Raw genomic sequence first — 15753 nt, 5'->3', positions numbered from 1 at the left:
TCTTCAGCTCAGCTGAAGAACTGCTGAAATTTTTTTTCCCTTTTTTTCCCTTCTTCTGTAGGACTTCTGGGTTATGAACAACTCCATACAGAGCACAATTATCCTGCTTATTGAGCAGATTGTGGTAGCTCTAGGAGGTGAATTCAAGCTTTACCTGCCTCAGCTCATCCCTCACATGTTACGGGTCTTCATGCATGACAACAGTCAGGGTCGCATTGTGTCTGTGAAGGTGAGTGGGGCTGCAGGGGCTGCTGTGCCCTGGCACTGCCCAGGCAGCTGTTCCCAGCCTGTGCCCATGTTCACAGGGCTCTGAGGATGAGGGAAGAGAAGGATCTGACTCCATGTTTCAGAAGGCTTGATTTATTATTTTATGATATATATTATATTAAAACTATACTAAAAGCATAGAAGAAAGGATTTCATCAGAAGGCTGGCTAAGGATAGAATAAGAAGGAATGATAACAAAGGTTTGTGGATTGGACAGAGAGTCTGAACCAGCTGACTGTGATTGGCCATTAATTAGAAACAACCATATGAGACCAATCCCAGATGCACCTGTTGCATTCCACAGCAGCAGATAATCATTGTTTACATTTTGTTCCTGAGGCCTCTAAGCTTCTCAAGAGGAAAAATCCTAAGGAAAGGCTTTTTCATAGAAGATGTCTGTGACACCAGCCTGCTGTGCTCAGCTATTATATTATATTATATAATATATAATATGTTATATATTATATTATATGTTTTGTATTATAGATTATAGATTATAGATTTTATATTATATTACATCTAAACTGAATTTGCTAAGCACTTAACTATGCACACAACTGTACAGAATTTTGTGACTATCAGCCAAGAGTCCCCACACACACACACACACCTGGCCCTGACAGGCCAAGGAAACAAAACACCATCACTTCACTATCACTATCACAATCTCCTTATTGCATTCTACTTTGGTACAACACATGCACAGCAAATGATGAGAATTGTTTTTCCTTTCTCTGAGCTTCAGAGAATGTGAAACCCAGAAATATTCTCGGGAAGAATTGCGACTGGCTTTTCTCTGTGAAGAGAAATGTGGCAACAAATGCTGACTTGTTTGAAATGGATCTCATCCATGACTTTGAGTCACACTGGGTCCTTTTGTTTGAAGGATTTGATTCTCCCCCTCTATTCTACTCTTGTGAGACCCCACTTGGAGCATTATGTACAGTTCTGATGTCTTCAATGTAAGAAGGACATGAAACTGTTGGAGCAGGTCCAGAGGAAGACACAAAGTTGATAAAAGGACTGGAGCACCTTCCCTATGAAGTCAGGCTGAGAAAGTTGGGCCTCTTCAGCCTGGAGAGGAAAAGGTTGTATGGAGATATGAAAGGAGCTGTAGGGCAGCCAGAGAGAGACACTTTGTCAGGAGCTGTAGTGACAGGAGCAGGAGTAACAGGTACAAACTGAAAGAAGGGAAATTTAGGTTATACATTAAGAAGACATTCTTTACTGCATGGGTGGTGAGACACTGGAACAGGTGCATGGAATTTATGGATGCCCCAACATTGACAGGGTTCAGAGTCGTGCTGGATATGGCCTTGAGCAACCTGCTCTAGTAGAAGGTGTCCCTGCCCGTGGCAGGAGGGTTGTGACTAGATGATCTTTAAGATCTGTTCAAACCCTTTGACATTCTAATCTTCTGTGATTTTTCTCTTCAGCTCCTTAATGCAATCCAGCTCTTTGGAGCTAACCTGGATGATTACCTTCATTTGTTACTACCTCCTATTGTAAAGCTGTTTGATGCCCCAGATGTCCCTGTGGTGGCTCGCAAGTAAGTGCTGGTGGCTTTGCAGTCTCTCTCTTTGTAATTTTACCTGAGATATCCAAGTTCTGCAGTAGCTGAACATTTACAGTTAATTACCATTTAGTCCCTTCCTCAGCTTTTCTGTGTTAAATCATTGTGGAAGGTTATTTTTGTTTGGACATTACAGCAATGTTACTAATTTTTTGGGTTTCTTGGTGGGTTTTGGTTGGTTGGTTGGTTGGTTTGGGTTTCTTTGTTGTTGTTGTCTCTTTGGGGTTTTTAAAATTTTCTGATTCTCACCTGCCAGTGTTTTAGTCACTTGCAAACTGTCCTGCAAGTCCTAGCTGCTTTAACAGAGTTCTGAGGCCTGTTTTTTGTATTGTTATTAAACCTAGGAGGACTGAGCACTTTAATAATTTTTCTTATTTTTTTCTTGACACTCTGAGATAAGTTCTTCCCTGTTTTTTCTCTGACTTAAGAGCTGCTCTGGAAACAGTGGATCGCTTGACAGAGTCCCTGGATTTCACGGATTACGCGTCGCGGATTATTCACCCCATCGTACGAACGCTAGATCAGAGCCCTGAGCTAAGAACAACTGCCATGGACACCCTCTCCTCTCTGGTGTTCCAGCTGGGAAAGAAGGTAATATTATTCTTTGGCTTGAAAGCTCACAGGACGTGTGACTGTCCCAGAGATCAAGGCTTTAAATTTGAAATTTTGTATGTAGTCACGGATTTCCAAGAGAACTGATTTTTCTTCTCTTAATTGTTTCTGGAATTGAGAGCTACAGAAATTAAACTGTCAGAATTTGTTTCTCATCAATGAAACAATGAGATGGAATTTTACTGCTCTTGGTGCCACTGAGTAACAAGTTTGTGATGCATTCCCTTTTACAGTACCAAATTTTTATCCCCATGGTGAACAAAGTCCTGGTGCGACACAGAATTAACCATCAACGCTATGATGTGCTCATCTGCAGAATTGTAAAGGTAAGCTGACAGGTGTACACTTGTTTGCACTTTTGGGATATTGTCATGTTGAAACAAATGTAGCTGGAACCTTCACTTGGATTTGCTCATAAAATGAGGAGTGGTTGTTGCTCTGTTTCTGTGTTAAGTGCAGCTTTTTAATGCAACTTTGAGGTTGCAATGGGGAAATTTTTTTGTCTACTGATATTAAATATTTCCTACAGAAAAATCATGTCAAGTTCTAGGGAAGAACTTAGACTTGTAGCCAGTGTCATCGCTATTCTTTTCTTAAATGTGAATTTATCCTATTTTTCCCATAGTTTTTGGACTTGAGGAGACCTTGTTATCTCAGTATTTTCTGTGGAATGTGTTACATTTTAAAAATTTAGTAACTGCTTTACAATTTACAACTGGTTTACAAGTCAAATAGTCAATAGTGCTTGTTTCAATGTACATTATTTTGGCTTTTTATACTGGGAGCTGAGAGTTCTTGACAGTTACCTTGAATAGCAAAGGTACATAATTTAGAGTTCTCTGGCTTATCAGGTGTAATCTTTATGACAAAACATGCTTATTTACTTCACAGATTTTGCTGCAAGATTTTGCTCTTTTTTTTGGCTTGTCAAGAATTGCTTCTGTATGTGTGGGTGTGATCTTCACTGTAAACCAATTCTTGTAGGGTTACACTCTTGCTGATGAAGAGGAGGATCCCCTGATTTATCAGCATCGAATGTTGAGAAGCAACCAGGGAGAAACTTCAGCCACTGGTCCTGTGGAAACAGGTCCCATGAAGAAATTGCATGTGAGCACCATCAACCTGCAGAAGGTAAGACCAGAACCTTCACAGTGTGAATTTGCTGCTGAAGGGAGCTCATGTCTCACACTGAAGGAGTTTTGTCTGATGCATCTGAACTTCATTTATTTAAATTGCTTTTATGTTGCTTTTCTCTTCTGTACAAAACTGAAGTCAAAGTAGTGTCTGAGACTCTTTAAAATTAGAAGGTGAAGAGCAACTTTTAAGATAGTGAGTGGCTGTGAAGTAACCTTTACACTTGCTTGTTAAGTATGAACCAGACTTTGTAGATCACAATGAATAATCTCTTGCCAATAGGGACATCTTTTTCAGAGCCTCTACCATTTTTTGTATTTTTGCTTTTGCTCCTCTTCTGCATTTTGTTGAATTTCTCATCCTAGTTCTACATTTTCTTGAAGGCAGAACTTAATAGCTGAGCACTGGCTAGTTTGAACAGTACATGCATGCAGCACACAGTTCAGTAATGGGATGGATTGGTTTGAAAAGGCTGGAGTTAAAAATGTAATTCTAGATGCATTAAATATTCTAAGCTGATGTTACAACAGTGCCTTCAGCTCAACGTGTATTTTTGCAGAGAAAGGATTGTTCATGTTAAATGCTTGCCATGTCATGGCAGGAATGCATTTAGGGAAGATTTCTTAGACATGAGACTTAAGTACTGCAGATTATCTGGTAAAGGTAATGGATTTCAGGAAATTGAAAAGGAATTCTCAGCATGTGGTTTGGAGCTGTGAGGAAGTAATGCTGCCTGCTGATGGATTTCTTGTGCTCTTGGATAATTAAAGCTTTGTTTGGTGAATTACCTTCCTTTGTACTGCAGGCCTGGGGAGCAGCAAGAAGAGTTTCCAAGGATGACTGGTTGGAATGGTTGAGGAGGCTGAGTTTGGAGCTGCTGAAGGATTCTTCCTCACCATCCCTGCGCTCATGTTGGGCCCTGGCTCAGGCCTATAACCCCATGGCTCGGTACAGAATTTCTGGGTTTTTATCTCACTTGAAATGGCAGATGGAAGCCGGATATTATAAGGAAAAAAGAAAGTTATTTAGAAGCTCTTAGGTTTCATAAATAGAGACAGTTCCTGCTTTGGCATAAATCAAAGAGCCAACAGCTTGATTTCATTCCCACCCTTCCTAGTTGGCTGCTCCATGATGTGCACAAAATCTTTCATTGAAATTCTGCATGTTAGTCCAGAAAGAAGGTAATGCACATAAGTGAAGCTGGAAAAGCAGCAGAATATGAAATATTTGTATTGAGTATTTACTGTGGGGAATAAAAATGAATCTGTGTGGAATAACTGCAGTGGTTTTTACAACCAGCATATTTGGAAAAACTTTGATAGCATATAATAGCATAATATTTCTATTATTGTAGTATATATACCAGCCTATTCTGTATTTTTTAAATGAAGTTAGCTTTATCAAACTAATCACTGCTTATTGCAGGGAGGCATGTAAGTGTATTTTTAGCTCTCTTTGGGTAAGAAGGTGAGCCCACTGTCAAACAGACTTTTTCTCATGAATCCCCACCTCACACTGTTTTGTGTTCCTCCCCAGAGACCTCTTCAATGCTGCCTTTGTTTCTTGCTGGTCTGAACTGAACGAGGACCAGCAGGATGAGCTGATCCGAAGCATTGAGCTGGCCTTGACTTCTCAGGACATTGCAGAAGTCACTCAGACCCTACTGAACTTGGCAGAATTCATGGAGCACAGTGACAAGGTAGAGATGCTGTTGGGCAGCTCCTTCTGTTGCTATTTTGGTGGTTATTCTGTGTGGAACTCATGGCTATGTAATACTCATCCTGTTTCTGATGTGTGTGTCCTTCCCAGGGCCCCCTGCCTCTGAGAGATGACAATGGCATTGTCCTTCTGGGGGAAAGAGCTGCCAAATGTCGAGCTTATGCCAAAGCCCTTCACTACAAAGAGCTGGAATTTCAAAAGGGTCCCACCCCAGCTATCCTGGAGTCTCTTATCAGGTAGGACCATAACTGGTGAGATTTCTGCTCTTGTAGTAGCTACAATTTAAGATACCACCAGGATTAATCTAGGCAGTTCTTTGGACTTTACTCTGTCACAAGATGTTGTTAAACTACTTGAAAATGTGCAATTTTAGCTGCTGAGTTCTGTCCTTCTACTGTGTGGTTAAAACTATGATAGATGTTTTGCAGGAAAAAGTTCTGATTCCCCTCTCTCACCCTTCCAGTTCACTATGGAATGTCATGAAATGGCTGCAGGTTAAATGAGACAGATTTCTATACCTGCATATAAATAAGTCAGAAAAGTTGAAGTTCTTAATTAAAATTCCTCATCACATTCTGCTGATTTAGCTTAGATAGGTGTCATTGCTCTCATGTCAGATAGAAGATATTATAAATTGTGTTGTTTCTGAGCTTGGTCAGTGACACAGATGTTAGCCTGAAATAACCTGCACAGGATTTGATGCTAAACTACATGGTTTAAAATGTGAGTCTCTATTCCATATTACAGAAATGTTAGCTCAGCTATTTGAGATGAACAAATTGATTTTGGTTGAGCAAAAACTTAACTTTGTCTTTATGCAGTGAATTTTTCAACCCTCCTACTTCCTTGGAATTGTGTTTTCCAATTTTTTTCTCCTCTATTATTTTTTCACCCTTCATTCTGCCTCATGTTATTGAGAAAAATAGAGAATTCAGTGTATTTTTTTCTTGGTCTCAGTTGCTTATGCAGTTGTTTTTTTGTGTATCAAAAAGCAAGTTAAGGAGCAAAGAATTGACATAAAGCACACTTAAAAATGAAACAATTTATTAGAAATGAAAACATTTTAGAAACCTTTAAAAATCCATTATAGACCACAGTTAAAATAGTTCCAATTATAGTTCCACACAGTTGAAAATTGCATTATGAATATTCAAACATATGTAAATTCCCAAGACATCTTTCTCTTCCATTTCACACAGGACTGAGCAACCTAATCTAGATTCAATCTCTCTTCAAGGTGAATAAAAATAGATATCTTAATTATAATGATAATTTTCCAACATATTCAAGCAATGGTAGGGCTATAGGAGGAGTCTCATTCTTTTTTAACTTTTATCTTTAACACTGTGTTATGTGAGGGAGAAGTTTACTATTTTTGACAGATTATCTCTAGGTAACTTCCACCTGGGAAGTTGGAACAGATTTTGGTACTCCTCAGTCTGCTGTGGTAGCAAACATTCCCTTACAGTGAAATAACTTTTGGCACTTAGGGATTGATTCTCTGGTGTTCTGCTCATGGATACAGTGGGTTTAAGTGTTGGAGTTGAGTTTTTTGGCTTGCTAAGCTGCTGCTCACTCTCAGCCTTACTGATATACAGCAAGTTTGTATTCTAACCTGAACACAGGTTGGGAACAGCCCAGGAAGTTGTTTTTCTAGTTTATCAGCATTTAGGTGATCTGTGTGGATAGAAATAAACATTGGAGGACCCATGGGACAAATCCTCCTCCAGTGTTACTGTTTTTCAGGGCAGCCTCTAGTGGGAATGATTTGAGGCAGCAGCAGGAGGTGGCAGTAAAAGGTCAGGGGAGAATCTGGACAATGCAAATTAACACAACACTTTTGAGCTTTGTTCTTTCTTCTGTGGGAAAGTAAGCCACTTACTCTACACTAAAGAAAAGTGCATCAGGGGCACTTCTGATTGATTCCTCTGGCTTGAAATGAGTCTATAACTTTTGTGGTTTGAGTACTTCTTGAAGGAAGTTGCTTAGCAGTGCTTGCTCCAGACACTGAAGGAAAGGAAGCCAGGAGGCTTTTGCTTTTCAGTCCCTGCCTATCTGGTTAATAGTACTAAGGCAACCCAGCAATCACACTGCTAGTGAAAACACACCCCTGGCTTTTCTGAAGGTGCTATAAGTGCATTCAGTTCTAAGCTACTCTAACACAATATTTTTCCCTTTGGAAAGAGCCTGAAGAGAAGGAAACAAGCCTGAGTCCTGATAGTACTGGTGGCTGTGACTGGTGTCACAGTGTTTGTGTACATCACCAGTACATAGCTGTTGCAGGTATTGGATGAAATAAAACATTACTTGGCTGTTTATTGCCCACCTTTTGCATGGTGAAGTCATGCAGCTGTACAATCAAGCATTGATTTCTTCTATGGTTTGAAATCCTCTGGCCTGATCTTCATCTCCACTCTCTTGAGGGAGTAGGTGGAGCCGTGCCACCCGTACCAGGTGATGCCATCCATGTTCTTGGTGTGCTCTCCTCTGCGGTAGTAAACCCCATTCAGGTTGGAATCTGTGCAGCAGTTGTACCAATACCCACCTTGTCAGGACAGAGAAGAGATTCCTGGCATTAATTTATATTAATTTTATTTACATCATTAATTTGTATTAATGATTACTTCTTGTTCCAGAGGACAGTGAGCAGAGGGCTGTAATAGTTGAGGTTGCTGATAAATTTAAAACTTAACATAGACATTTAGGAACTTAGGGGCATTACAGCTCTATAGTCAAATTAGTCCACTAGCTTTTAATTTATTTGCTCATTCCTCTTAGAATATTTCCTTGATGTGTTTCTGACTCAGTGAATTAGCATAGGAAATTAATCTGGGTAATTCACTCTAGAGCATCTTAAGGTGTTTAAAAAGTTCCTGAACTCTCTGAGTATTTACTGAGACTGAGATCAACAGTTTTATTTGCATGTTGTGTGGGACACAACGGGGAAATTAAAGAGCAGGATGTAATGAAGATAATTATCTTTGACAGAACTCAAAGATACTAAATTAAATTAAGAGAATAACTTCTGAAATTAGAGGCTTGTAATAGGGTTGTAATAAAGATCACAATAATAGGGTTGTAATAAAGATCACAATAATAGGGTTGTAATAAAGACCACAAGTCAAGTGAATGTGGAGGTGAATACAGGAGAAGAATTACAGGTGCCTAATACTAGGATTTGAAAACTTAAAGAAATAGAAGAAAAAATAAGAACCTGATAGATATTAAGGAATAACTTCCTGTCTCACTGTATTTTATCAGCATGTGAGATAGTCTGGCAGACACTATAATGGACTGGATAACTTAATGTAGGGGAGAGCACTCAGTTATTTTAAGAGTACTGATGTCTGTAATACACAGTCCGCTGTGGTATTTTCTGGGTCCTCTGTGGCAGGAAGGAAATTATGAGTCTGAGTCCACATTCTTGGAAGGCTAATTTATTATTTTATGTATTATATTATATTTAAGAAAGCTATACTAAAGAATACTTAGAGAAGGCTTAACAAGATACTAATTAAAAATTTGCCACTCTCCAGAGCCTTGACACAGGTGGACTATGATTGGTCATTAAGTTGGAACAATTCACATGAAACCAATCAAACAATGACCAGTTGGATAAAAAATCTCCAAACCACATGCCAAAGCAATAAAACACAGGAGAAGCAGATCAGATAATACTATTTCCATTTTTCTCTGAGGCTTCTCAGCTTCCCAGGAGAAGAAATCCTGGTGAAGGGATTTTTCAGAAAACATGATGGTGACAGTCTGGCTCTGTAAATCAGCTTTAACTGCCAGGTTTCCCACACAAGTGTATTGTCCAGAATGGTTCACCTCTCCCTTGATTTGCCATTCAGATGTTACTAATTGCATGGAAAAGAGGGAGAGCTGGGCTCTCTACACCTGACCCAAGCAGCTCTCTCAGGACAGGAAGGGATGCAGGGAGAACCTTCTTAGGCACAACAGGACAAAGCAATTACTTACAAGTGGATGATGGATTGGAATGGCTGAATACTTTTTTCAAGAGCTGGGGCATCACTGGCTTAAGGCCTTGTTGAAGACTAGATTGTTAATTTTGTTGGTGATTGTAATTATTGCCCTGTGTCTCCCTTGTCTGCTTGGATTTTTGCATTGGGCCCTGCAAAAATCCTTGTCAGCTGTGTTTGTCACTCAAATACAAAAAGAGGGAAGTATGGAGGGGCTTGACAGCTGGCCTGCAAACAAAGCTGAGTAGTAGAAGAAATAACTATTGATGATTTTCGAGTGTATCTATAGCAAGGAAGAAGGCAAGGCCATCAGCATGGAAACAGATTAGAAAAGATACATGAAAATTTTTATAAGTCAGACTATATGCATAAGTAGATGTGTATACATGCCTTATTAAATTTCTTTAAAACTTTTGCCAATTATATTGATGCTAATTGCTTTGCACCAATGAGTATAAGTTATTATGATGTAATTAATGACTTAATGACTTAATCACGCTTTGTTAAAAGCATATAAGCTGGATGTCATGGTGACTACACCAGGTGCAAATCTGAGCACTTATAGGTTTGACTAAAGCCTTTAAAAAAACTCAACTTCCTTTTCAAACCACGACACTGAAGAACATGCAAAATAAAAACCTTTTTTCTTCTTAGACCCTAATTATTGGAATAATTACCAATATAGCCAGATGGGGTGTGCCTGAGCTTGTCTGGCCCTTGGTGCTGAACCAGACAGTGGCACTGTGATGTTTCACCCCACAGACACTTTGGGCTGGCTGGGTGTGTGGTGTTTCGCCCCACAGACACTTTTGGCTGGCTGGGTGCTGCAGTTGGCACATGGAGACAAGTCCAGGCCTGCAGGAGCTCTGGTGGTGGTGGAATGGAGCCTCCTCCATAACAGGATCTGCTGCTCAGGTTTCCCTCTGGCGGAGAAGCTTTAAGGTGATGGTGAAGGACATGAGTCGGTTCTGATGGAGAGTTTTGATCCAGAGCAGCACCTAATCACATGTGTGTGTCACATCCAACCCACCAGTGACATTTTGTGTGCTTTACCTTTCCGGAACTGGGCACAGTCATCCACACACTTGTCGTTGTCCTTGTCCTTCGTGCTGAAGGCTGTGTTGTTGTGGTAGCGCAGGGAATCCCGCCCGGTGTTGCCGCTGTAGTTGCCCACAAAGAGCCTGTAGCTGTTGATTTCATTGCTCAGGGTGAAGTGCCCATACTGGGCATAGCGTGTGTTTCCTTCCCAGTCCTGCACACAGGAGGGGAGAAGCAATTAGTCCTGTTAGAGCAGTTGTGAAAAAGACCCAACATCCATGGTTATATACATACATTTTTACTGTCTCAGACTGCAGAAACCGCTCTGTTAAGGCAAAGGAACTTTCCAGAGCAAAGTATGAAACTTGCAAATTTTATTTGCACTGGTATTGTACAATCTGTAGGAAACAGATTGTGTAGTTCCAGAGTAGTTCCCTACAGTGGTAGTTGTTGATTTCATTGCTGAGGGTGAAGTGCCCATACTGGGCATAGCGTGTGTTTCCTTCCCAGTCCTGCCCACAACAGGGGAGAAGAAATCAGTGATGTTAGAACAGTTACAAAAGAGACTCCAACATCCATGATTATATACATGTCTCAGACTGCAGAAACCGCTCTGTTAAGGCAAAGGAACTTTCCAGAACAAAGCATGAAACTTCCAAGTTTTATCTGCCTGGTACTGTACAAAATTGTAGGAAACAGATTGTGTAGTTTCCCACAAAGAGCCTGTAGCTGTTTAATTCATTGCTCAGGATGAACTGCTGGTATTGTAGTGTGTGTTACCTTCCCAATCCTGCACACAACAGGGAGAAGAAATCAGTGCTGTTAGAGCAGATATGAAAAAGACTTCAACATCCATGATTATATACATGTATTTTTACTGTCTGAGGCTGCAGAAACTGCTCTTTAAGACAAAGGAACTTTCTAGAGCAAGGCATGAAACACTTGATAAAACTTGAAAACAAGATAAAATTTCCAAGTTTTATCTGCACTAGTGCTGTACAATGTGTAGGAAACCTGATGTGCAGCTCTTGCATTCAGTATCCTTGTGTCAGCATGCTGCCTCAAGTAATATTTTTCCTCTCTGATACAGTGACTTTTAAATATTAAGTGTCACTTTCACATTTTCTGAAAAAATCCCTTCACCAGGATTTCTTCTCCTGGGAAGATGAGAAGCCTCAGAGAAAAACCAATATTGTCTCATTTGCTTCTCCCTGTTTTGCTGTTTTGGAATGTGGCTGGAGATTGTTTAGCAACAGGTGCATGTTTGATTGGTTTCATGTGAATTGCTTTTACTTAATGACCAATCACCATCAGCTGTGTCAGACTCTGAGGAGTCAGTCACGAGTTTTTCATGATCATTCTTTTTAAGCCTTCTGTTTGTACCTTTATTTTTAGTATAGTTTTAGTATAGCTGATATAATGTAATGTAATATAAAGTAATGTAATATATAATATAATATAATATAATATAATATAATATAATATAATATAATATAATATAATATAATATAATATAATATAATATAATATAATATAATATAATCAGCCTTCTGAGAACACGGAGTCAGATTCCTCATCTCTCACCTTGTCCTGGGGACCTCACAAACTCAACAATTAAGCCTTCCAGTTTATACAAATCCCATCCCTCAAAGATATTGTACTATGAACTAGTATATAAAGTACTATAAAGTATATAAAATGAAGCTATAAACTAGTGTAAGTCAAATTCAAGCCTTGAGCAGACTGAAGAAATTGAGGGTAACACAATGCAAACTCTTGCCTGTAATTAAAGCATGCAAATTCTTTGGGCCTCCTAAAAGACAGGAGATGATGTCTGGTACTGGGGAATAAAAAGGCCTTTTGCTGCTGAAATTAAGAGTTTATTCATTACCTCCAGCTCTACTCGCAGGACAGTGGGGCGTCTTGAAAGTCTGTAGATATTTTCATTTCCCAGCCAAAAATCTCCCCTAATATTGCCAAATCCTTCCTTGTATTGTTTCCAGTCCCTATTGAACGATGTCAAACCAACTTTCCGCCTTTGGATGACAGTCCAGCCTCCTCCATCTGTCTCCATGTCACAGAACACCTGGAACACGAAAAAAAGGCAGTGGGCACTTGTCAGTACCCTTAGGAAGGTTCAGCTCTCTTAACACAAAGCATTGTTACAGATTTCACAACCTGAAGAAACTTATATGGCAAAAAATTATTAGATAAACCCTTTTTCTATTTTCTCTCTTAAATGTACACACACTCTTCCCATCCTTTTAAGTTTGCTTACATAAAAATGCTGATGGCAAGTGCAGGGTACCAAAACTTAGTGTGTGCTTTTTTCATCTCTGAAATGAAATTATTGAAATCGATAATTTCTTGGTTATATTTTAAAAAACATGTAATATACGTTGTGTACTGAATATTACCTTACCTCCAGATCTGGAATTCCCAAAAATTCATCAGGAGGTAACTTGTAAACGCCAGAAATTCTGTAGTTCCTCTGGTAAAGTGATGAGCAGTCATAAACAGCATCTACTTGAATCAGAACCAGAAAATGAGAATATGAGCAGCAGGAACTCCTCTTCTGTGAAGGTGCTTTCTGCAAATTTTAGTTTGTAGTTCAAGGAGAAATGAAGAAGGCTTTCCACAAGTCTAAATGTTTTCCTGAAATGGCTTCATTATGAGGAGTGTATGCATTGGCAAAGGTGTTGAAATACTGAGATTTTGTGATTTTTATTAATTAATTTATTTTTTTTTTTAACCTCTGCTGTGCAAAAAGACATCTCTGCTTTCTTATTGCCACTGTGTGTCTGTGCTGGAAAGTATATTTGCTAACTCCTTAGTCAGTAATAAAGATTGATCCAATAAATGTCCAAGCCTTCTGTGAGGTGCCTGTTTTGAGTTGTGAGCAGGTTGACCAGGTTTGAGGATGAGGAATATTTGTTCAGCCCTTTCTGCACTGGCATCTGTGACAGAAAAAGTGCTTTTTAACTGCACTCACTCAGTCTGTGAAAGCCTCTTCCTCCTGGTGCAGGAGCTGGCTTGAAGATGGTAAAATGCAGAGCTATTCTGAGGAGGATAAATGAGCTGAAGCAAGGCTTTATAATGTCTGACAGGTTTCAGAAATGTCTCTTACCTGGTGAGGTGAGAAACATCTGTCCTAAATTCCTTCTGAACCAGTTTCTGCTGTGTTTAACTGTTTTTTCTTCAGCTTTAAAGAGCCTTGTTTTGGTGTGACTTTTTTTAAGGCCTACTGTAAATAGTGATGTGTCAAAACCAACCAGGTAGAACTATTTTAGAAGAAGAATTAAGTAAATAGGTTTAGAAGTTCTTCATTAATGTTAAGAAGACTAAATTAAGTCTTTTGGCAAACCCAGTTGAGACTGAGACAATTTGAGCTCTTTGCAGTGAATTTCATTTGAAGGGAAAAGTCAGCAAAGAGGATGCTTTCAAAAATGTCTGTTACCTGGTGAGGTGAGAAACATCTGTCTTAAATACTTTCTGGGCCAGTTTCTGCTATGTTTAACTGTTTTTTCTTCAGCTTTTAAGAGCCTTGTTATGGCATAACTTTCTTTAAAGGTCTACTGTAAATAGTGATGTGTCAAAACTAACCAGGTGGTTAGAGGAAGAATTTCCTTCCTTTTAGAGGAAGAGTTAAGTAAATAGATTTAGAAGTTCTTCCTTAATGTTAAAAAAACATGAAGTCTGTTGGCAAACCCAGTTGAGACTGAGACAATTTAAGCTCTTTGCAGTGAATTTCATTTGAAGAGAAAAGTCAGCAAAGAGGATGCTTTTTTCTAGAAGTGCCTTTACAGGTAGCTGAACTAAAAATGCACCTGCATTCCACATTTGGTACAGGCCTGTGCAATCACTGTGTGCAGTGACATTTTCCCTCAGGGAAGAGAATTTTGAAGAATTTAACTGTGGTCTGGCTAGGTATAAATCACAGTTTGTATTCTATATCACAGTTTGTATTCAATCTACAGCCTTGTAGATCGAATTTTTAAGAATTCAGCCTTGAATTTTTAAGAATTATCATTCAAAAATAATGGATAACTCTTTTTTTTTTTTTACTCTGGTTCAGAGATAGTCATAAAGATACTAAAGATACAAATCTTTGGTAATTCCTGGAGAGCATTTCTAATTGTTTTAACAATTTCTAGTCCCCTGTCAGTGCTGTGAGCTCAGAGGTTTTTACTGCCAGAGCCATTCCCTTACCAAGCCAGCTCCCCTTCTTTTAGGATTGCTAGTGTAGTGCTCAGAAAATGAAATATATAACAGAAAATGAATACAGACTGAATTCCTCACTGTAGAAATGCAATATCTGTTCAGTTTCTGCACTCCTTAAAAACAGACCTAGATCTAAAAATACAGATGAAGAAATTCAAGCTACTTTCCTCAGAGTCACTGCCTCAGCAGCAGTTTTCAGCGTGCATGCTTGCTACATTAGCAGGACATGCTAGCCCTAGGAACCAGGCATTAACTGTGCAGTGAGAGGAGTATGTGGGAGCTTGGTGACTCCCTCCTTACCAGCTGATGTCTGTGTGACCATCTGAGCTGCCTGCAGCTGCATGATGTCAATCTGGTTGTTCATTTGGGAGTATTTGCTCTCGGCGTCGACGAGGCGCGACTCCATCTGCTTGGTGCTGCCTTCCAGCTCCATCACCTGCATCACCACGTTCACCCAGTCCCCTTCCTGCTTCTTGCTCAGCTCCTGCAGCATCCTGCTCAGGTTGGCTACCTGCAGCTTGAGCTCCTTGATCTCCTCACAGCAGCCTGGCATCTTCAGCTGTGCGCTCCCGTTGCTCATCCTCCTCTTGGGAGGTTTGTGCAGCAGGGCTGGGTAAATCACCACAGACACAGTGACAATGCAGAGCCATGCCAGCTGAACCCTGGGTCTTGCTGGCATTTTTGCTTACAGCAACAGAAACCTTCCAGCTGACTGCAGGAGGCTGAATGCAGCTGGGGTAGGTGTAAAATTTCCTGCAGCAGCCTGGTACCTTCCTTGCTTCCAATGAAGAGAGGCTCTGAAGGTGGAGCCTGAGGAAGTGGCTTCTTTTTTTTCAGACACCTCCTGTCAGAGCCTATGCACTTTAAAAGTCTGTCTCAAAGCATCTTATATACTATTTTTCTGTTTACCTCCACCCCCCTGAAACTATGAAGAGCTTGCTGGCCCCTCCCAGTTCATATCAGGTATTTACAGGGTGAAATTGGAACAGGTTTCAGCCAGGAAAGGTTGGGGAGAGCAGGAGAGACTTCCCTCAGCTCTGTCTTGAAGGGATGTGGGAGAGGGCTAGGAAATGAGAAGAATTTCCAGCAATTATTGCCTGTTGGATTGGAGCCCTCTTGGTGACTAGTTCTGGCATTTCAATAACATGAGAGCATTAGAGATGCAGAATGTGAAAGGGCTGTTCAAAATGGGTGAGTTTATAGAAG

General features: G+C 39.9%; 2 protein-coding genes across 2 annotated transcripts in view; one reads left to right on the top strand and one right to left on the bottom strand.

Moving 5' to 3' along the window:
* Positions 1–15753, top strand: part of MTOR (mechanistic target of rapamycin kinase) — a 73018-nt gene that overhangs the window by 15457 nt on the left and 41808 nt on the right. Inside the window, exons 22-29 of the mRNA XM_058818885.1 lie at positions 62–229; positions 1704–1816; positions 2269–2431; positions 2686–2778; positions 3437–3583; positions 4392–4534; positions 5123–5285; positions 5396–5541. Of these exons, the coding sequence (XP_058674868.1) occupies positions 62–229; positions 1704–1816; positions 2269–2431; positions 2686–2778; positions 3437–3583; positions 4392–4534; positions 5123–5285; positions 5396–5541 (1136 nt within the window). The remainder of the gene's footprint in view (positions 1–61; positions 230–1703; positions 1817–2268; positions 2432–2685; positions 2779–3436; positions 3584–4391; positions 4535–5122; positions 5286–5395; positions 5542–15753) is intronic.
* On the bottom strand, positions 7681–15226 carry ANGPTL7 (angiopoietin like 7). Its single transcript, XM_058818886.1, has 5 exons — positions 14848–15226; positions 12749–12852; positions 12218–12412; positions 10342–10540; positions 7681–7850 (listed from the first exon to the last, which is right to left on the bottom strand). The coding sequence occupies exons 1-5, from the start codon at positions 15224–15226 to the stop codon at positions 7681–7683; spliced, it is 1047 nt and encodes a 348-aa protein (XP_058674869.1).

Source organism: Ammospiza caudacuta, chromosome 22, assembly GCF_027887145.1.
Source record: "Ammospiza caudacuta isolate bAmmCau1 chromosome 22, bAmmCau1.pri, whole genome shotgun sequence".
In the NCBI taxonomy this organism is placed as follows: Eukaryota; Metazoa; Chordata; class Aves; order Passeriformes; family Passerellidae; genus Ammospiza; species Ammospiza caudacuta.
The sequence above is the reverse complement of the archived record's forward strand: the minus strand, read 5'-3'. Positions and strand labels throughout refer to the sequence as shown.